Source organism: Propithecus coquereli, unplaced genomic scaffold (genome assembly GCF_000956105.1).
Source record: "Propithecus coquereli isolate 6110/MARCELLA unplaced genomic scaffold, Pcoq_1.0 Scaffold111, whole genome shotgun sequence".
Classification (NCBI taxonomy): Eukaryota; Metazoa; Chordata; class Mammalia; order Primates; family Indriidae; genus Propithecus; species Propithecus coquereli.
Genome location: NW_012135081.1, coordinates 1,277,759 through 1,299,459, shown reverse-complemented (window position 1 = coordinate 1,299,459; position 21,701 = coordinate 1,277,759). Strand labels below are relative to the sequence as shown.

Here is a 21,701-nt window from a genome sequence, read left to right as displayed (position 1 = left end):
AAAAAATAAATTTTAAGAGAAAAATATTCCCAGCATTGAAATCCCCCCCTCTTTACCCTAGGAGCAAGCATAGTCTTGAAAATAATGCTTGGATTGTCCCGATATCTAATTTCATGTTTCCTTCTTGATTGTCTTCATGCTGATTTGAAACTGGAACTCTGAACTGAACTGGAGGATCAGAACATTTTAATTATAGCCTAAAAGGATGTTAGTGCAACTGAATCATGAAGTGGGTGGGAAAGAAAGGGGATAAAGATAGTACATATTCTTCAAGCACATACTGCAGGTTTATAAACCCTTTGCTGCCTTAAAATTCGCAAAATTTTTCAAAGCCTTAGATATCCATTTGGCTGTTTGCCTAGCTTTTGTTAACCAATACCTAAGTGCTCTTTGAACTTTGGCTTGTTAGAAAAGGACATTAATGCTTAGAATAAACTTGCTTGAAATTGAGTATTTTGTCAAGGTGTTATTTTTCCCTTTTTCCTCTTGTGAATTAATTTGTGCTTTCCTTTAATGCAATGTTTGAACAAAATCTTCTGTGCTCCCACCTGGCTGTTCCTGCAGTGAAGTCATCTGGTTGGCCATGTGAATGATGTCATGATTGGCATCATTTATTAAGTTTATCTCACAGGTTCAAGGTGGCCAAATTAGAGGTGAGAGAAGAACATCCTAGGATGGATGTACCTACTAATTAACAAGAAGAGTTGAAGAACTTTTTATGGCCATGCATAACTTTCAGAAAATTTATTTCATGTCATTAGATGAAATAACACAAGTAAGGTGATCAGTTTAATAACCTTGCAGTAAACACTCAATAAATGTTGACTGTTATTATACTGGTTTGTTTTATGCCATGTCAGAATTTCTGTAATGAAAAGAGAATAGTGGAAACAACGACCATGCTGAGATTCAGATGCATTCAGCCAACAACTTAATCTCCATTGTAAATCTATTCAGTTTATTAGACATCCTGATATAAACGTTTAGTATTGCCCATAAAATCCCTGACATCTGAATGAAAGAAAATTATACGAAGAGTGTACTTTGGGTCACTCCATGGACCCTTCAAGATTTTGGGTGTGGAGAAAGATACCAGGAAGTCATAGGAACCAGTAGAAAGGAGGGGGAGAGCTAATAGAGAATTCATTTAAATTTGATGGTTTTGGGGAAGAAGATATATACACCTATATATAAGATCTGCTATCTTGTTAAACACTGCCATTATTAAAAGGGAAATTATCTGTGAAAATAATACTAGAGGTTGGTTTTAGGTAAATTTGTTTTATAGCTATTAAAAGGTCTTCTGTATGGGCAAGCTTGTTTCCGCAGAATGTGTTTGTTTGGGAAATAGGAATTAGGAAAATGAAAAAATGGGAATAGTTCCTATATTTAAATACTTTATCTTGCCTTGGAGTGAGTTATGGTTATATGATGAGGAGCTTTTCTTTCCTTGATAGAGGGTTTTGTTTTTGCTTTGTTTCTTTAGAGTGGAAAGATACGGTTTAGAAGTTCTTTTATAAAGGGAGATGATACGCACTTTTGGCAGTTGAGTGCAGTCTGTTTCTCACATTACTCTGTAATTGAGAGGCATGTTAATATCCTCATAAAAGACATTTTGCTGCCTCCTGTTTAAATGCTCAGCTGTTCTGGTGCCCGTTATTTCCCCCAGGCAGCCAGTGACTGACTAGAGTCAGCAGGTTTTTATGGCATTAACAGCAGTCTGCTCTTTTATTTTTAATGCAATTCTTAATCCCCTGCGCCCCCCCCCTTTTTTTTTGTAGGTTTCTGCATCTGAAAATAGCCCGGCAACCCGTTCCACCCCTGCTGAAGATGACTCCCGTAAGCATTTGTTCTTAGATCTGGAGGGTGAGGTCCTTCTTCTCTACCCATATTTGGTTCAGGGCTATTCCCATTGCTGTCAGTGCTGAGAAAGCAACATACTAAATCCACCCATTTAACTGATCAAATCCCTCACTTGTTTTTAAGAGCTGATGCTTGAATATCCTTTATACATTTCATGGCTTGGGGAGAAGTTAAATTCAATTAAATATGGTTAACTTGGGACAAACTGAATACTTTTGATGCTTCTCTCATTGAACTTATCCTACCTTTTGTACCCAGCCCTTTCAGGGTTAAAACTGTATAAACTAATTTTGAAGTTTCATTTTAATAGCAGTTTGGCTAAAAGGGACTTTATTCATTTATTAGGATAAAGAATAGGTATTTGAGTAACCTGTTAAAAATATCTTTTCCCGGCTGGGCGTGGTGGCTCATGCCTGTAATCCCAGCACTTTGGGAGGCTGAGATGGGAGGATTGCTTGAGGCCAGCAATTTGAGACCAGCCTGGGCCGGACCCTAGTGCTCAGCTCGGTAGCACACATACTAAAATTGGAATGATACAGAGAAGATTAGCATGGCCCCTGCACAAGGATGAAATACAAATTCATGAAGCGTTCCAAAAGAAAAAAAAAAAAAGAGACCCAGTCTCTACCAAAAAAAAAAAATCTTTTCCCTACTTACCTAAATGTGTTCTGTAGTTCCCCCCTTAGCCAGGTTCTAGAGATTTTCCTGCTGGTGCTGAATTTTTTCACCTCTTTATCCTATTTTGGAGTAATTTTTAGCCTCCCTTCTCCCAAAGAGAAAAATGTTTGGTTTTTACTTTACTATATCCACTTTTGATTCTGATTTTCAGTGTATCATTTACAAATAAAAGGCCAGGCATGGTGGCTCATGCCTGTAATCCCAGCACTTTGGGAGGCCAAGGTGGCAGGATTGCTTGAGGCCAGGAGTTTTTGAGACCAGCCTGGGCAACATAAGGAGACCTTCGTCTGTATAAAAAAATGTAAAAATCATCCGGGTGTACTGGTGCACACCTGTAGTCCCAGCTACTCAGGAGGCTGAGGCAAAGGGGATTGCTTAAGGCCATGAGTTCAAGGCTGAGTGAGCTATGATCATACCACTGTACTCCAGCCTGGATAGCAGAGCAAGACCCTGTCTCAAAAAAAATATGTGTGTGTGTGTGTGTATGGATTTCCAGCTTCTCCCCAGGCTAGTTTACTAGACACTAAAAACTCTACAAATAAATTAGAAGTATGAGTGAAACAGATCTCTAGTAAACCCTACCTTAAAATTTCAGAGAAAAACTCTTGCTGCTGGAATCCAGGAACATTCCTTTTTGCAATCATTTTTTTTGGACTAGAAATGTTTCTGAGTTTTGACTAGATTTGCAAAAAAATGTTTTGAAAAATAAGGCTTAGTCTTTTAGTATTTTGTTGACTCAACTGTAGATTCTAAGGAATTCTTTTGTGGTTCCTTAGTGGCTGGGTAAATGACTTTTCTCTGCCTCTTCTGAGTTCCATGGAATGAATACACTGGCAGGAAATTAACTCATGCAGTTGGCACTTTAATGATTATGAAAAAAACTTCATGGAGCCCTTTTACATAATCTTCTACAGGACTGACCGAAAAGACAGTGTCAGGTTACATATGCACACACGCATACGTGCACACGTGGTATGAAATTTCTGCCCTCGTGTTCTCCCATTTTCCCCACTTCAGTTGAAGCACCCCAGAAGTTATTAGGAGTACTAACCCCTGAAAAAACATCAACGCCCATAAGCAGCCTTTAAAAATGACAAATGGTACGAGGGGAAAAAGTTATTTTTGTAGCATGGTTTGGATTTTTGCTATGTGTGGCAAGGGGTGAGAAAGCCTCCTCACTAAGAACCTGATCTGTGAGAGGACCTGAGGAAACCTAAGGAGCATAGGCTTTAGTGTTGGAATCTTCCTCAACAGAAAAGCTGTGTTTTTCCTGGTGTTGAAAGGACCTACTGTTAGCAGAAAGTGCCCAGATTTTGCTTTTCGAAAGAACCCTTTCTGAGACTTCCCATGAGATACTATAAAATGTTGTCCTTTTGTGACTCACACAGGTAACTCCCAGGTTAAGAGTGAGGTCCCACGGCCTGTCCATCCCAAGCCGCTAAGTCCAGATGCCAGAGCCTCCAGCCTTTCTGAAAGTTCTCCTCCCAAAGCAGTGAAGGTATGATGGCAATTTGTCTCTGGGCAAATTGGACATTGATTTACTGGAAGATCTGGTTGCACTTTTTGTTATTATGTTGGTTATAACCTGTTTTTGCTTTCCTAGAGATGATAATGCGAAATAAGGGCACACTTAAGCCAATCACTTTCCCTGGAAATCTTGCTTCTTTTCTGCTCAGGTGTTTGGGCCAGCAGGGGGAAGCCTCACTAATGACTCTTGGTTTAAACTCTGGAAAACTTATGAAAGTTTTTTAAAAAAAACCTGAAGTTAAATAACATAATGTGATTTTTTTTTAAATGTTCAAATTCATAAATCTGTGAATGGGGGAAAGCCCACAAAATGAAAAATATGAGAAATCCGTTAAACTGAAGTCAGCACATTGGACGGAGATGTGCAATGTCACCTTAAAGATGGTGATTCTCTGCTCTGAGGAGCTTAACCATAACCCGATTGGTGGTTAACATTTTTAAAGGAAGAATGTGCCCAGTGGAATGGGGGTTTGGCCAGCCCATTTTTTTGTAAAAATTGGCATTCAAGCAACACTTATACTAGGGTATAATAAATATTAAGGAGTGTATAGATAGATGTTTCGTATGCTGAAATTTTACTAGGCTTCTCAATCTATGATCTGCTTTTATTCCCCAATTTAAAAAAAATCACCTCTTTTCCCCTTCTATGACCAAACATATATTCCCATAAAAATAAACCAAAAGAATGTTTTTTTAAAATTCCAAAGTTTATTTTGGGCTTGTTAACTGCCTTATTTTAATTGACTACTTTGCTAATGTAAAGCTACTTCACCTATTTGGATTAATAACCAAACATACCCACACTTCTCTAGTGTCTTTCTCCTCTGGTGTTCTCTTAAGTAGCTGGGTTGTGTTTCAAAAGTTTTAGCATTGGAGAGAAACTCGATAGGTAGAATTAGTTTTAAAGTGGTTTGTGCTGCTCCAACCTCATATGCATATCTGCCATGCTTATATCCCTTAACTGTGTGCATAATTGGTCCTTTGAAAGTTTTAGTGCACAAAAAGGATGAGAAGAAGACATAGAAAAGGGTTTAGAACAAAAAGGAAAGGGGAATCCAGGATTTAAAGGATGGATTAAAAAGGGGGGGGGAGCAGATGAAGAAGATAAACATGAAAGTTTTAAAGGAAGCAGAGATTTATGAAGAGAGTAGGGTTTATTGAAAAGGAACAAAAGGTGAAGAAAGTAGCAAGAGAAAGCAAGTCCGAGAAGAAAGAACGGCGTCATGGTGGTTGAATCTGCACATGTAGTCAGCATGACTTTGGTCTGGCCTTGACGATCTGCTAGTGCTGCCAGCAGCACTTTTTATTTTCCAGTATCTGGAGGCCCATGAAGTAGCAAAAGCCACGGGATTGCTTTCCTGTCCAGCAGCCATCCTGCCCAGATGTGAGTGCTTAGGTTGTGGGTCTGGATCAAGAACGGCTAGCAGATCTGACTTGGTCATGATTTCTGTGTGACCAAGGATCTGGAGAAGTTTCCAGGCTAATCTAAGAACTCAAATTTTTTCTTAGGACTATTTGAATTCTCAAGAATGTTTGAATTCTCAATGCAGTCTTGCTTTCCTCTCTCAGCTGCTAGGCCAAACCTCCTCGTACTGGGTTGGGATCCCACCTGGTTCAGACTCCAGGGTCTGGGCCGATGAGTGGTGTGTGAAGGCGCAGGCCTCACTTAGGTCTTCCTTGGCACCAGGGAGAAGAGACGGAAGTAAAGCCCCCTCTGTACCTGCCTCAGACCCATGCCTGCTCCTTTAGGCCTGGTCATGCAGCAGTAGAAAGCAGACAGCCCTGCCATCACAGACGTGCAGCTCAGGTTTTGAGCATTATTTAAAGACTGGAGTAAATGGGCCTGGGTAAATTGGACTGGAGTAAATTCCCCATGTTTGCCTGTGGTCCAGCGTTCAAATGGTCACGATGTACTGGGGGACCCAGTTACATCTCCACTTTTACTTAAAGGCAATTCGTTTGTTCTCCAAGTTCCCCTTTACAGTCTGCAGGTGACTACATAGATACTTTAGTAGATGTTTATAGGAAGACCTGATGGCATAACCGGTCTCACGGCTATAGACTGTGCCACAGAAGTTGTTTCTCCACTTTGCGAAATTACGTACAGCTAAGAATAAACTTGTTCACTTAGAATAGATTTTTTAGATCCCACACATCCTGGAAAAAACTGTTCCCTAGTGCCTGTATGTCTGTTATTGAAAATAGGACATCTAAGGTAGAGACTCAATTCATTTCAAATTTTAGCTTAATCAAGTAAAAAAATGAAAAAGGTGTTTAAAATAAGGATCTTGTATGCTTTGGACACTGACACAGAGCTCAGTTGCTGAGACTTGGTGCTAATGAAGTTAAAGTTGTAGGTTCATTCTCAAAAAGGATGTTCTGAGAGCAGAGCTCAGTGGACCCTGTGAGAAGGATCAGACCCTTTCTACTACTTCAAGAGACTGAGGTGTTTTTTTTGGGGGGGGGGGTTTAGAGACAGGGTCTCTGTTGCCTAGGCTGGAAGGTAGTGGCACAAGGCACAATCATGGCTCACTGTAGCCTCAAACCCCTGGACTTAAGTGATCCTCCTGCCTCAGCCTCCCAAGTAGATAGGACTACAGAATTGCCACCGTGCCTGGCAATTCTGAGGTTTTTGATTGCCAGCTATACCTCAGTAAAGTTGGAAAGGAGGTGGGGAGGAAGAGAGAGACTCAAAGATCTCTTAAGCTTTATGCCCTCCCATTTGAAAGAAGTCATTCCCTAAATGTTCCCAGAGGAGAGGATAGGGGAGGAAAAGGCAAGGAGATGGCCATAGGAGACACCTGCTTATCCCCGCTATGTCCAGGACAGCCCAATTCCAGGCTTCCTTGGCTGGTCCTTCTGATGGATGTTAGGAGAAAACATGGCAGACTGCATTAGAGGGCACATATTACAATGTCCCTCTTGGTGCCCACTGGCTATCCCTTCCCCTGTGGACAGGGTAGTAAGTTTTATGCTGTTTTGCAAAGCTATCAGAATTATCCTAGAGAGCATCTAGAATTTTTTTCTAACTTACCTACTTGTTACTGCTTCCTCAGAGCACTAACCTTTCTTCTACGTGTAGAGCAGTCTATTTAACATATCAATATTCCCCCAAATGCTTTTACAAAGAGTTTCACAGTAAGACAGGGGAAGAGTTAAAGCTGCAGAGAGCTGGCCCAACCATTTACTGTGTGGTAAAGAATTTCAGTTTTATTACGTAGATATTTTGCACAAATTGGAAGGAGGGAATGACAGGCTTTTGTATTGTTCTATCTGAGGAATGGAGGCCTCACATCAATATAGAATTTTTTTCCGATTTCACTATGTCTAAAAGCTAGTTAACTTCACTGCCTATCGCCAGCTGCTGCTTCCCCCACCCCCACACACATATATATCTCAATTGGGGCCTTTATTAGACTAAAAAATATATGTAAGACAAGAGGGTGCAAGAATGCAGATGAAGCCATGCACATTTATTGGGAAAATAAGTAGATGCTCATCAACAGAGGGTCTATAATATCCCTCATATGGGAAAGATAGTGTTTATGAACATCAATTATTTACATATTATCTCATTCATTCCAGAATATCCTGAAGACATTATCTACATATTTTAATTTGAAACAAAGTGAAGACTAGTTTGTTCAAAGTGCTATAGTGAGATTATTTTCATTTGGGTTAGCATCTGCTCTCTTCCCCTGGAGTTTCTTTTAGTTATGGAAGTTTAACATTCCAGGACAATTTAGAAGATGCTCTATTGGTTTGTGAGTCAGGAGTTCTGAGCTTGTTCCGCAGTGAGCAGGTATATGTAAATCTACCCTCAAAAGGCCAAGGGAGCTGAGAGGCCAAAGAAAGAGGCTGACAAATCCAGTTTGTCAGAAAGAAACATTGAATGGGGACTTATGAACAGAAGCCATGTCTGGGAAGCTGTGAGACAGTGGATCCCTGCACCCTCCAGAAAATATCCTTTATATAGCAAGCTTTTTTGGTAAAACATGTGCAGCTGGTCACATCTCAGACTTTCTTGTGTAACTCATGACCACTTGGGAGGTTAGATAAACATCTTTATGAGGGTTATCTTTGCTACAGGCATTGCTTCTTTATGAGGGGTTAGAGGGTTATCTATGCTACAGGCATTGTTTAAAGACCTTGCTGCGGAACACCTTGGTATGCAGGAATCAAACATATCATGGGGGTTTCACTTCAAGACGGCATCACTCTTGCCATGCAACAGGCTGTTTTCCTACAGAGTTTTAATTCTAATTCTGTAACTGTGTGAACTTTGATAAGGCACCTGGGATCCTGGTGCTTTACCTTTTACATGGTGGGGGCCAAAATGGTGGGGGAAGGGGAATGAAAAAAAAAGTCTTCTCTTACTAACTGAAAAAAATACATTGTTGAGATAAAAAATGTCTAACGTTCTCATATTAGCAGTGTTCATAATGTGGCTGTGCCAAGTCTGAGCATGCCATGAAGGCATGGGCAGGATGTATGCCAGGCCTGTGATAATGGTAGAGATTTTTGGGCACTGACTATGCTTCCTGTTGTCTGAATAGACATGGGGGCAATTACAGAAAAGTGGCTGAGAGCCCAGGACAGGAGAAATGAAGGGAAGGCACAGCCGCAGCCGCTGTGACTTGCATATTGCCATGTTAGGATCCCCTTGTGTCTATGAAACCATAAGGGCCGTTGGGCAGCTGCTGCATAAACCTTAAATAATATCAAAAAGTGTTTGTGTGAGAAACGAGTAGGAATAATGGGCCTCTGATAGGTCTGGCTTTGGGTGAGTCAGTTGTTTGAGCTAGCAGTCGATTAATTTGACGTTAAGGAAGAGGAAAGGTGACGGCTCCATGAAAGAGAAAGCCACTGTGGGTCAGGTGTGGGGAGGGAGTGAGACACCAAAGAATTGCTAAAGAGACACTCCTTGTGTGCATGAGGGCTCGTAAAAGCTCTCTCACCTGAGCCGGATGTGCTCCAGCCTCAGGTGGATAGGAGCGAGGCTGATTTTGCCAAGAGCAGCAGAGTTTCTCGAAAATGAAAGAAAATGTGGTCTTATTCTGGGCTCTGAGTCTCCAAGTTTCAGCTCAGCTGCAGTAAAGCACTCCAGGGCATGCCAAATGCTGTGTATTCACTGAAGGTTCCTGTTTGTCTCTTCCAGCTTCTGCTTCCTGCTCCCGGTACCTAATTTCTGCTCCTGCCTTCCACTTTCCTCCTAATGTGAGCTCAACTTTCAGCTTTCTCTCAGGTTCTCCTTTCCTTCCCTCCCCTCTGCTGCACCCTTCTCCTACAGTGTGTCCTTTCCCTCGGTGTGTCTGTGAAGGAGGTGTGCTCCTATCCCTCCGCGCCCCTTCAGCAGAGTAGGATCCTCCCCTCCTACCCTGTGTGAAGTTTCTGTCTCCTGCTGCGTCTTTCCTGACCACAATGAGTATTTAGTCTCCTAAATCTATTTCAAGTGTTAAAGATATAGAAACCCCTCTCTGCAACTGAAAAAGATTTTCGATCTGATAAACACATTTGTCCTATTCCTTTTACATTATGTGAATTGTGATTGGCACAGGTTCTGACCAATGGCTTCACTTGTACTATTACACCCGGATTTTATTCTGCATTTTAATGTATCTCCTGCTTGCTAGGCAAAGACCCCATCCTTTTAGAGAAAATCTAATTAAAACCATTCAAAGACATCTCCATTTAGGTCATGTTAGAATGTCTATATAAGAAGAAAAGAATTCTGAGCTCCAAATACTGTCATGCCTTAATTACTTACAATGGCATTCAATAAAATAACCTTTGGTCACGTTTAATACCATCCTTATGCTTGGTAAACCAGGTTGTAGCCTGCATTTTTTGGTTGGTTGGTTGGTTTGTTTTGTTTTGTTTTTAGGACTCTACCTTTAGAATGAAGTGGGATGCTGTTAATTTGCCATTTCCTCTCAGTTTTGCTCCTTCAGTCTTAAATCCTTTGGGTGCTATTTGAAGTTTACCACTAATTTCTTTTCTTTTCTTTCTTTTTTTTTTTTTTTTTTGAGACAGGGTCTTGCTCTTTTGTTGCCCAGGCTGGAGTGCAGTGGCATGATCATAGCTCACTGCAGCCTCAAACACCTGGGCTCAAGCGATCCTCCTGCCTCAGCCTTCCAAGTAGCTGGGACTACAGACGTTGTGCCACTACACCCAGCTGATTTTTTTATTTTTTGTACAGACAGAGTCTCGCTACATTGTCCAGGCTTCACTAATTTTATTAAACTCCCTTTTACAGATTTTTCCCTTTACTTCCATTTTCTGCTCTCATTTCCTGCCCAAATCTAGTTGGAAAGCCATTCCTATTCTTTGCTTTACTTCCTAGGAATCATGTGGCAAGTGAACCAGCAGACTGAACTTTTTATGGGACTATTTTTGAGTTTTTAAATCAAAATTCTATCTTGCTCATAACCTGGTTCATTGTAGGTTTAACTTAACCATTCAGGCCCTGGGCCTTGGGGTTAATTTGTATTACTTCTCATCATATGTTTTCTGGTGAGAGCCCAAACGGGTCTTGGCAGCAAAGAGGGCCACCTAGTTGCCAATGAGAGCTTCCTGGCTACCTAAGCTGCTTCCTGCATCTACAGGTTGAGGTATTTGTTGAGGTGTTGGGGCAAGTCAAGGGTTACTCACACATGCCTGCAGACTTCTTACTCCCACCCCTTAGAGCCATGCGACTATTTCTTATCATGTAAATGCATATAATATTTTTGGAATTCTGGCTTTTATCTGTGCTAGAATACCAATTTTATATTCTTTAGGATTGAATTTACCAGGTAGAACCAATGTGCCCACCCTTATTCCACACTTAACAATCCATGAATTCCTAGACATGAATGCATTAAGAAATGCATTTCTCCATTGCATTAGTTTTATTCTCCATTGGTTTTTGGAAATGTTATGGAACCTATAGCTTTATTGGGCTATGCTTCCTTCTGGTGTCCTAGTAAAATAGTTTGTGTCTCATAAACTGTTCCATTTGTGTGTCAGTTTTGACTCGTTTTAAAATACTGGCTGGGTGTGGTGGTTCATCTCTGTAATCCTAGCACTCAAGGAGGCCGAGGCAGGAGGATCACTTGAGGTCAGGAGTTCGAGACCAGCCTGAGCAAGAGTGAGACCCTGTCTCTACTGAAAATAGAAAGAAATTGGCTGGGCAACTAAAATAGAAAAAATTAGCTGGGCATGGTGGCGCACACCTGTAATCCCAGCTACTCAGGAGGCTGAGACAGGAGGATGGCTTGAGCCCAGAAGTTTGAGGCTGTAGTGAGCTATAATGATGCCACTCTAGCTCAGGCAACAGAGCAAGACTCTGTCTCAAAATAGATAAATAAAAATAAATTTATTACACCTAGTTGATTGAGCAAGTCAAGATTATAAGCAGAGGAGAATAAAAGATGCTTTACCAAATGTCTTTTTCTCATTTCCAAAGCCAAATACACTTCCTCTCCTAGAAATTTATCTCCTTCAGAATCTGTTTTTATAATAGTCTGTCCTGCTTTTTCTTGGCATTTGACTCAATCATCTTTCCTCTGTATGTAACGACATTTTCTCTTAATTCCTTCCCCCTACTCCCTGTCCCCTACTCCTAATATTTCGTGTGTATAGTGGCTTATCTAAGCCTTTCTCTGCAATCCAGCCCTAGCTCCAGCTGTCCTCAGAGGCTGCTACACTTGGGGCAGCCAGACAATTTGGGAAAGGAATTCAGAAGAGCCTCTTGTTTTTCAAGAGTCAACTGATAGAATTGTAGCAGGTTTAGTGTTCCTATGAGAATTGACTGACTAGTTAAGGGAGCCCTTAGATAAAGTACATCCTAGGGCCCATCTCAACAGAGTACTAACTTATCACTGCTTATGCTCGTTAAAGTTATTCTTTTCCTTTTCCCAGAAGTTTCAGGTACCTGCAAGAGAGACCTGTGTGGAATGTCAGAAGACAGTCTACCCGATGGAGCGTCTCTTGGCCAACCAGCAGGTGTTTCACATCAGCTGCTTTCGTTGCTCCTATTGCAACAGTAAACTTAGGTATGCCAGACCGAAACAAGCCCTCTCTCTGTATGGTTGGAGGTTCGGAGCGAGTCTTTGGCTTTTAGAGCACTGGTATCAAAAGCTAGTGTGCTAATGGTGTTCTGTTGAAGGCTCTTGAATAAAATTAAAAGCACCATTTAGTGACAAGTCTTTCATATCAAATAATAATGGTGTTTGAAACTTCTTGGTACATTGATATGTTAATTTATGTGTTAGGACTGAAGCTTAAATAATATGTATTGCAGGTAAAACTCCCCCTGTGGACCTAATTTAGTAGAATGTTTTCCCTTGGTGTCATAGAATGATAAAGTTAAGGTTACTTGCCTAAGCCCTTACTTCAAAATGTCCTAAGCTCTGAATAAATGGTAATAATAGTAGTAATGATAGCCCCCAAAGAGCATGTTGTTTTCTCTATGTTGCCTCATTTTATGTGCTTCTGAGAAAATAATTATGTATCATTTCTTCCAGGTAACTCAAAATATGGATGTAGGTGTGACAAATTGGGGAAATATTCCATATTAACTTTTTTTTTTTTTTTTTTTGAGATAGGGTCTTTCTCTGTCACCCAGGCTGGAGTGCAATGGCACGATCATAGCTCACTGCAGCCTCAAACTCCTAGGCTCAAGCGATCCTCCTGTCTCAGCCTCCCAAGTAGCTGGGACTACAGGCATGTGCCACCATGCCCAGCTAATTTTTAAATTTTCTTTCTAGAGACTGGGTCTTGCTATGTTTCCCAGGCTAGTCTTAAACTCCTGGCCTCAAGTAATCCTCCTGCTGTGGCCTCCCAAAGTGCTGGGATTATAGGTATGAACCACCGTGACTGGCCTATTAACTCATCTTATTCAGGGTCTTAGAGAAGGAAGTAACCAAGATGTCACTTTCTCTAGCTTTCCTTCCAGAGCAAGCATCCCTTCTAAAATACTCTTGAGGACATCCTGGCATCTGTGTGACACTTCTAGCAGGGGGGTAGTACCTCACTACAGCTAGTTCTAGTGTTAGATAGCTCTAGCTAGACAACTTTTCCTTATATTGAGCCAAAATTTCTCCTGTAACTGTCACTCGTTAGTTCTTTTCCTGCCCATTATGTTAATTTTTCCTCTAAAGCACATTTCTTTTTTGGAGATGGTATCATTTTATACCCTCTTTAAAATGTGTTACCCTCTGAGAGACACTGTATCTCCTAAAGTCTTGTCCAGCACTAACGTTAGGGAAGACCTACATCCTGGTCACTCCTTGCTGCTCTCCTATTAACCATAACTTACTTTTATTCAGTCAGTAGTCGCTATTGAGTGTCAACCATTTGCAGAGCATTATACCTATTCTTGTAGAGTTACGCTTTTAAATCATAACACAAATGGGAACCTAGGAGGAAAAGATTCAGCTTTACAAAGGAATATTATTATAAGTAGTTACAGGTTATAAATACTGAGGGAAAGGTATGAGTGATCAGAGCTAGGTAGTATCATCTAGGGAAGACTTCCTAGAAAAAGTAATTTGTTAACAGTTTTAACAGAGGAATGTGAACCTTAAATAATGAGATTCAGAAAATATGATTAAGCCCTTTTGTGCCCGCCCTTTGGCTCTCCCTTTGCTGCGAAAGTGGGTTTGGTCATCATCTGTGGCATATGTATCATGCTCTGTAAACCTATATCTTGCTCTTGTCCTATAATCCTATCTTTCCTCAATAAATCTCATTTTTGAGCTTGAAAAAAAATATTAAGTATAGAGTTTGAGTACAAAACTTGAGACTGGCCATGTGGAAACACCGATTCCAAACGAATGGGGTCAGTGTTTCAAAGTGGAGAAGTTAAGGTTTCACTTATATAGAAATTTTAGCAGGATTACAACCTTTTCCATACAAGACTAGAGCATATGCCGCAGCAATCTGATTGGATACAGATTGCTACATTCCAAGGAAGATTACTTTATTACTCCATGAGGAGGAGTAGTGATCTGAGGGGGTCTTATCTCTGGTGCCATTTGGTCTTAATTATTTATAGGAAAAAAAAGTTGCAGCTACATGCTGTGTGACTCAGGTTGCATAGCCACATTCCTCTCAAGGCTCAGAATAAAGTTCCAACCACTTTAAATTATTTAATTTCACAGGAGAGGAAATCATTTGAAAATGGAGAGCACATTCCAGGTGGAAGAATGACTTGTGAAGGTCTTGAAGTGAGCATGTTTTGTGTAAGAATAAGTAAACTAATGTACTTAAAGGTGGATAGGGAATCCTAGGTCACTGAGGTGCTTTTAAAGATATTTTTCTCATTTAGCATCTTCTGAAAATACTGGCATTGCCAGATTTTAGCCTGCTGGTGTAAATGAGAATAGGAAGATTTGCTAACTTTATGCTCTTTTTCTTTTAATGACAGTCTAGGAACATATGCATCTCTACATGGGAGAATCTATTGTAAGCCTCACTTCAATCAACTCTTTAAATCTAAAGGCAACTATGATGAAGGCTTTGGGCACAGACCACACAAGGATCTGTGGGCAAGCAAAAGTGAAAACGAAGAGACTATGGAGAGACCAGCCCAGTTTCCAAATGCAAGGGAGACCCCTCAGAACCCAGGGGTAGAAGATGCCCCCATTGCCAAGGTGGGTGTGCTGGCTGCAAGTATGGAAGCCAAGGCCTCCTCTCAGCAGGAGAAAGAAGACAAGCCAGCTGAAACCAAGAAGCTGAGGATTGCCTGGCCTCCCCCAACTGAACTTGGCAGTTCAGGAAGCACCTTGGAGGAAGGGATCAAAGTATCGAGGCCCAAATGGCCTCCTGAGGATGAAATGAGCAAGCCTGAAACTCCTGAGGATGTAGATCTGGATCTGAAGAAGCTAAGACGATCTTCCTCTCTGAAGGAAAGAAGCCGCCCATTCACTGTAGCAGCTTCATTTCGAGCCACTTCTGTCAAGAGCCCAAAAACTTTGTCCCCACCTATGAGGAAAGGCTGGAGCATGTCAGAGCAGAGGGAGGAGTTTGCAGGAGGAATAGTAGCAGAGAGGAAACAAGTGGAAAATGCCAAGGCCTCCAAGAAGAATGGGAATGGGGAAAAAACAACCTGGCAAAACAAGGAATCTAAAGGAGGAGAGGGAGGGAGAAGTCAGGAGGTTCAAAGCTTTGAGATGGGGAATGAGAACCTTGTAGAAAATGGTGCAAACTTAGATGAGAATGATAGCAACTTCCTCAAACAGCAGTCTCCACTAGAACCCAAGTCTCCAAATTGGTCCAGCTTTGTAGATGACACTTCTGCTAAAGAATTCACTACTCAGAATCAGAAATCCCAGGATGTGGGATTCTGGGAGGAAGAAGTGGTCAAAGAGCTCTCTGTGGAAGAACAGATAAAGAGAAATCGGTACTACGATGAAGATGAGGATGAAGAATGATAAATTACAATGGTGCTCGGCCTTAAATTCATGTTAGTGTTAGTGAGCCACTGCCCTTTATTCAAGTGTGATGCTCATAAACAGGTATTTCAGCATGAAATGTAATTTATGTGGAAGTAACTTTGGAAAAGAGTTCCTGCTTTGAAAACTCCCCCATACTGCAGCTTAAGATAACCAATCTAAATGCTAGAGATAATGTTACTTAAATATTCCATTTTAGCAGTGAATGATAGGCATAAGTGCTTTAAGGTCTTAGAAGTGGGGAAATATTCCAACTGATATAGTCCAGATTCCAGTGTATTCCCAAAAGGCAATATTAAAGTGGATAGATGATTAGTAGTATATTGTTACACTACATATACTGAATTAGAGAACATACAAGGGATTTAGGGGCCTAAATATTATGACTAAATGCACTTTAGTATAAAGGGCACAGTTTGTATATTTTTACATGAATATCAATTTTTTTAGTGTTCATCTGTTAAGAGATCAAATATTTAGCCTTTTTAAAAAATTTTTTAGGTTATGTAGCAACAAGAATGCTCAGAAAAAAGATTTTTTTAGGATAATTTTCTTACTCCGATATATACATATGGGGAATGTATTGCTTTGCATCCTGTTCTGTAAACCACATCCTGAACTGAATTATTGAGGTGTGGTACAGCCATCTTTTCAGAGCACATTTTGAGGCAATTGAAGAACCAACCCACATGCTTTGGTGCTTGGAGAGATCCACCGTCTCCCCTATAAGCCATGGTATTTGCCAGTGAGTTTGACTATACCCCAAGTGATTGCTTTCTTTTCTGGTGGGATATTGCTTCTCACAACTCACCGAAAGCTGCAGTGTTTGTAAGACCTCTGGGATCACCATTCCCCATGCTCCATGCTAGAGCACAGTGAGGAGTTTAAAGGAGGAATAACAGGAAGAACCGCCTTACACCTCTTGAGCTCAGACCCCTGAACCCTGGATTCCACTTCTGATGTCCCCTTTCTGAGGATATTTTCATTGTATACTTACCAGCTCTGAAATATATTGATTTTTATGGCAGGCAGTATTCCCAGGGTGAAATTAAACCAACTATAGGCCTTTTTCTTGGGATGATTTTCTAGTATTAAGGCTTTGGAACATTATAAATTTGAGCACATTTGTACATAATCAATATTCCAAATTGTATGTATGGGAGGGAGAGGTGTTTTAAGCTATAGGCTTTTCTTTGTACTGCATTTATAGAGATTTAGCTCTAATATATTTTAGAGATGTAAAATATTCTGCTTTCTTATAGTCTTGCTTAGTCTGAAACATTTTTATTCAATAAAGCTTTTAATTAAAATTTGACCTTTTCAATGTTCCTTTTCCATTATTTCTTTACGTTATTATAATCTCCTGGAGTCCACTTTTACTTTAGCAGTTTGGGAAGAAAAGACAAATGGGACTACTGTAATATTTTTTAGGAAGAGAAGTGCTATCAATAAATCTTACCACTAGGTGGTGGTGTTGAGCTAATCTTGAATTTTCATCCTGCCAGGAGACACATTTTTCTCGAAAATTGCAAGCACCTTGGCAAGAGAATTAAAGTGTGTATTCAAAATGAGCTACTTGTTTTACCAATTCAAAATCCAGCGGTGGTTTTTATTTATTGTACTAAACATTTAATAATTCACCTCACAGTTATGCCTAACGTGCTATATGGAATTTCCCAATACCTCTTCTGAAAATGGACTTGTTTTCCACTCTGGGCAGATGTATTTTTGATTGTTTGATTCTCTTGCCAGTAGAGGCAACTGCCCCAATTGTTAAGGGTTTTTTGTTTGTTTGTTTTTGTTTTTACAGTAGGGTGGAAATGTGGATTTCCTTGGAGAGATAAGTGTGCTTTTTGAGTCATCTGTTACATTTTTCAGGGTTCCTGTGTGTTCCAGGGTCTTGCCTGGTCTTCTGACTTGATGGCGGATACTACTTTCTGCTCTTGCCCCCACCTCAGGCTGAAGTCATTTAGAAATCCCTTCCTCTTGCCTGTTGGACAAAGAAAAAAAAATTAAAAAGAAGTCCCTGTTAACTGAACAATTAACCCAAAAACTCCTACTGACATTCATAAAATATCCAGTCCTGGCTTGAATTTATGTGACATGCTTTTTGCTACTCTAACCTGTACATGGTACTATGTACATGGTACTGACTTTATACAACAAAAGTCTGAGTGTCTATGGATATAAGTTGAGTATGTCACCATATATCAGGTTCTTGGGGACTGAGATTACTCTTACTATGCCTTTCAAGGGCTGAAATAGACATACGTACAGAGAGTAGGAGCAAGTAGTAACTCCAGATTCAATATAATGAAAGGATGTCCTTGTCAAGAAAATGACCAGAAAATACTAAACATTTTTTTGGAAAACAAACAAAAAAACCCCAAGCCAAACAAAAAGTGTTAATCGTTTGTTCTTTAAGCTCTTTAAATGAAGATAACTTTGTTTGGATTTGGTATGTCAGTGGTGGCAATAGGATGACGTGAATTTTTCTGTTGGTGAAGCAGAAAAAGGGGCCAGCGTGGGACTTGAGATGATGAAAGAGACTGTTCATGACTGCTACAAGGCCAACTTGGTTCCAGCAGCATGCCCGTCAGATCACTCCTGGCCAAAGTGAAAGCTGTACAAAGTTTGCTTTAATTATGTATTTTATTAGCAATATGTTTTCTAACAGCCAAGAGGTTGACAATTGTAGGTACAAGTGTGTTTTTCTGGGGATAGAATTGTAAATAGAGTCTCAGAACAAGATCGTGCACATGTCAAGTTAGCATGTTCTCTGTTCCTTGGGGGCTCTGACTTAAATTCCATGGGACCCAGAGGTAGGGGGAGTTTACTTCCTTTTAAAATATATCTTGAATATAGTATAGTTATACCGTGAAGATATTGCTGGGTTTGGATGAAAATGGCTTCAGGCCATGGTTCTCAGAACAGCAGCAGTGGCATCACCTATAAATTTGTTAGAAATGTAAATTCATGGGCCCTACCCCCAAACTCTGGAAAGCAGAATCTCTCTGGATGGGGTCCAGAAAACATAAACTCTCTACGTGGGAGATGGGACAAGCTAATGTCTGAGCTGATGCACACTGAAGTTTTAAGAAGCACTGAGCTAAAGCAAACCTTTTAATTTACTCTTTGGGATAGCTTTCTGGTTTTTTTTTTTTTTTTGAGACAGTCTCACTCTGTCACCTGGGCTAGAGTGCCCTGGGCTAGAGTGCCGTGGCATCAGCCTAGCTCACAGCAACCTCAAACTCCTGAGCTCAAGCGATTCTCCTGCCTCAGCCTCCTGAGTAGCTGGGACTACAGGTGCATGCCACCACACCCAGCTAATTTTTCTATTTTTAGTAGAGACGGGGTCTCGCTCTTGCTCAGGCTGGTCTCCAACTCCTGAGATCAAGCGATCTTCCCGCCTTGGCCTCTCAGAGTGCTAGGATACAGGCATGAGCCGCTGACCCGGCCACTACTGTTTTTTTCTCTCCTCCTTCCTTTGAAACCCTTTAATTCTGGCATAAGCAGGCCTTATTAGTTATTCAGTTACTTTATCTGTCCTCAGATAAGAGGTAAAGATTTACTTATTTTAATCTTTTTTTTTAAGATCATTCTAGTTAGCCTCTAGTAATTAACCTTGTAGCCAGGTTTTAACAGCACATAGGTTTCAGGGTTCTTGGGAAGCTGGGGGACAATTTAGCCTTTTGAAGGTGCCTTGTCTATGGCTCCCCTCCCTGTTTATGAAGATCAACAAAAGAGTTCAATGTTCAGTTTGATAACCTAAAATTAAGGTGGTTTATAGGATAAAGGGCTCAGAGTTCTGGAGTCTAAAGACTTTCTGGCTACCACTTCTTATATATAATCTTGGGCAAGCTATTCGACCTCTGGACTTCAGTTTATTTATCCATAAAATAGTGGGGACGACAATATCTACTTCATAGGGAAGGAGGGAAATAATCTGTGTAAAAGTTTCGGTGCAGTATCTGGCATGTAAGGAAACCTCCTTAAACACTGGCCATCATTTCTTTTTCTTTTGCCTTTACGTGTATTCTCCTTTGTGTGTTTCCCTTTTCACGTTGCTTCTCTTCCATTTCCTTTTCCCCATGAGAAAAATAAAAGGACTTTTGTAAGTCCATTTTTCTTAGGAAAAGTGACTATAATTTTTAAGGAATGAAGCAGTGAAAGGGAGTTGAGATCATGGAGGGGCCCAAAGGGAGGAAAAGATTGGAAGCAAAAAGAATGCTGGTGGTGGAAAGCACTAGGCGGGGCCAGTGAGGTGGCAAGATAAACCCCAGCCTGAGAGAGGCTGGGAGTGGAGACGACACAGGTACGGCCTGGCTGGGAGCGGGAACGGATTTGATTCGGCCGGGCTGAGAAAGAGGAGCGTCCCCATAAGGCAGCTAGCCCGGAAACAAGGGGCGTAGTCATGGCTGGATGGCCAAATGAGGGAGGAGGAAAAGCTGAAAAATGGGCGGGGCAAGATTTGAGGGGCCTGTGGTGGGTGGGACCAGGGCTGCACGGGGGCGGGGCGTGGCGGGGTGAGGCGGGGCTCCTGGGCCTGGCTGGGGCCAAGTCAGAGACTCGGGAAGGGGCGTGGCCAGGCTGGGAAGACTGGGTCCCAGGAAGGCGGTCCGGGAGGCTGCGGTGAGGGAGGTGGGCGGGGAGGAGATATGGGCGGTGAATCCGTGCCGGGACAAAAAGGGGCCGGAAGAGGGTGGCCGCCGGCCCAGCCCCGCCCCAGGGCTTCCTCCCCGTGGGTTCCGTTGGCTGTGGCGGCTACTGAGGCTGTGGCGGCGGTGGCTGTGGGGCGGGCGTAAGATGGCGACAGCGGCGGCAGGACCCCTAGGCCTGCTGTGGGGCTGGCTGTGGAGCGAGCGCTTCTGGCTGCCTCAGAACGTGAGCTGGGCTGACCTAGAGGGGCCGGGCGATGGCTACGGCTACCCACGCGCCCAACACATCTTCTCGGTGTTCCCGGTGGCGGCGGGCATCTTCTCCGTGAGGCTGCTCTTCGAGCGGTGAGAGCCCGCGAGCGAGAGGCGCGGAGGGCTGGGTGCCGGCATTGGGCGCAGCGCTACGGGAGAGGCCGAGGGCCGGAAGCAGAACTGAAGGGAGAGCCCGGAAGCTGGGCTGGGGAAGCCTGGGCCGTGGCGAGTGATGCTCGCAGCGTGGCCGAGGTGGTCGTGAAACCTAGGTGGAGACAGGGAGTGTCTCCCTGGGGCGTGGGCAAGTGAAAGGGTGAGGATCGAGGGGAACGCTGGACCCCTTCAACGTCAGACCCCTGAGGTCGCTTGGGGTCTTATACGCCTCCTCCCAACTTCCAAGGGTCCTACAGACGAGGAACCAGGTTGAGTGTGAGCTCTGGCAGAGACCCCGAGGCGAGGGACAGGAAGGGGCCAGGAGAACCAGAAATAGTTGAGGCCATGGAAACTGAGAGGTCAACGCAGGAGCCAAACGTTCCAAGCAAAAGGAGTGGGTTCATCAGAATCCAAGATTTGTGAGGACACTTTAGTTTTTAGAGTTGAGGGGAACAGGATTAGTTAGGCCCTAAGCCTTTTGATTTGTCAACTCGTGGACGTTTGTTTGTTTGTGGTCAGTATATACTTAATGATTGAGAAGGGTCCACCCTCATCTATTCAGATGCCCTGAGGAGTAACCCAGAATCTAGATCTTTAATCTGAAATAGATATAATTTGTTTCTGTATTCTGGTTGGAATAGGGTGTGCTGGAGCCTGAGGCTTCCAAAATATGGAAAGATGTCAGATTAGCTGCAGAACAGGCCTTAGGGCTTGAGATGGAAGGAGGAGTGGTCATCTTGAAGGAATGGAGAGCCGTAGGGCTTATTAGAGGACAGGTGTATTGAGCCAGCTTCTAAGTGAGTTTAGCAGAATTGCAACATACTTTGCCTAACCATGTGCTCTTGGTAAAAGTGATTTCACTTTTCTTTGGGTGGATAGTATCTGCTGTCTAAGATAAAGATATTCACTGGAGATTTGATATGGTGATTTTGTAATGTGGACTTATATCTGTAGGTGATTTTGATCAAGTCCACTCAGACCAGGAAAGGAGACTTCTTTCTGCACAGGTTTCAGGTAATGAGGGTGGCATGTGAATATCTTCTGTTCATTTTGCCTTTATCCAGAGCATAAATGATTGTAATGCAGGAATATCTTTCTAGGATGGGAATATGTTATGGATAAAATAATCTGT

General features: G+C 42.0%; 2 protein-coding genes across 2 annotated transcripts in view; both read left to right on the top strand.

Annotated features, from left to right (window-relative positions):
* Positions 1-15,543, top strand: part of LIMA1 (LIM domain and actin binding 1) — a 41,352-nt gene extending 25,809 nt beyond the window's left edge. Inside the window, exons 6-9 of the mRNA XM_012653849.1 lie at positions 1,782-1,839; positions 3,930-4,039; positions 11,971-12,104; positions 14,480-15,543. Of these exons, the coding sequence (XP_012509303.1) occupies positions 1,782-1,839; positions 3,930-4,039; positions 11,971-12,104; positions 14,480-15,485 (1,308 nt within the window). The 3' untranslated portion in view covers positions 15,486-15,543. The remainder of the gene's footprint in view (positions 1-1,781; positions 1,840-3,929; positions 4,040-11,970; positions 12,105-14,479) is intronic.
* Positions 15,544-20,209: 4,666 nt separating this feature from the next.
* CERS5 (ceramide synthase 5) overlaps positions 20,210-21,701 on the top strand; it is a 36,693-nt gene continuing 35,201 nt past the window's right edge. Inside the window, exon 1 of the mRNA XM_012654277.1 lies at positions 20,210-20,509. Within this exon, the coding sequence (XP_012509731.1) occupies positions 20,313-20,509 (197 nt within the window). The 5' untranslated portion in view covers positions 20,210-20,312. The remainder of the gene's footprint in view (positions 20,510-21,701) is intronic.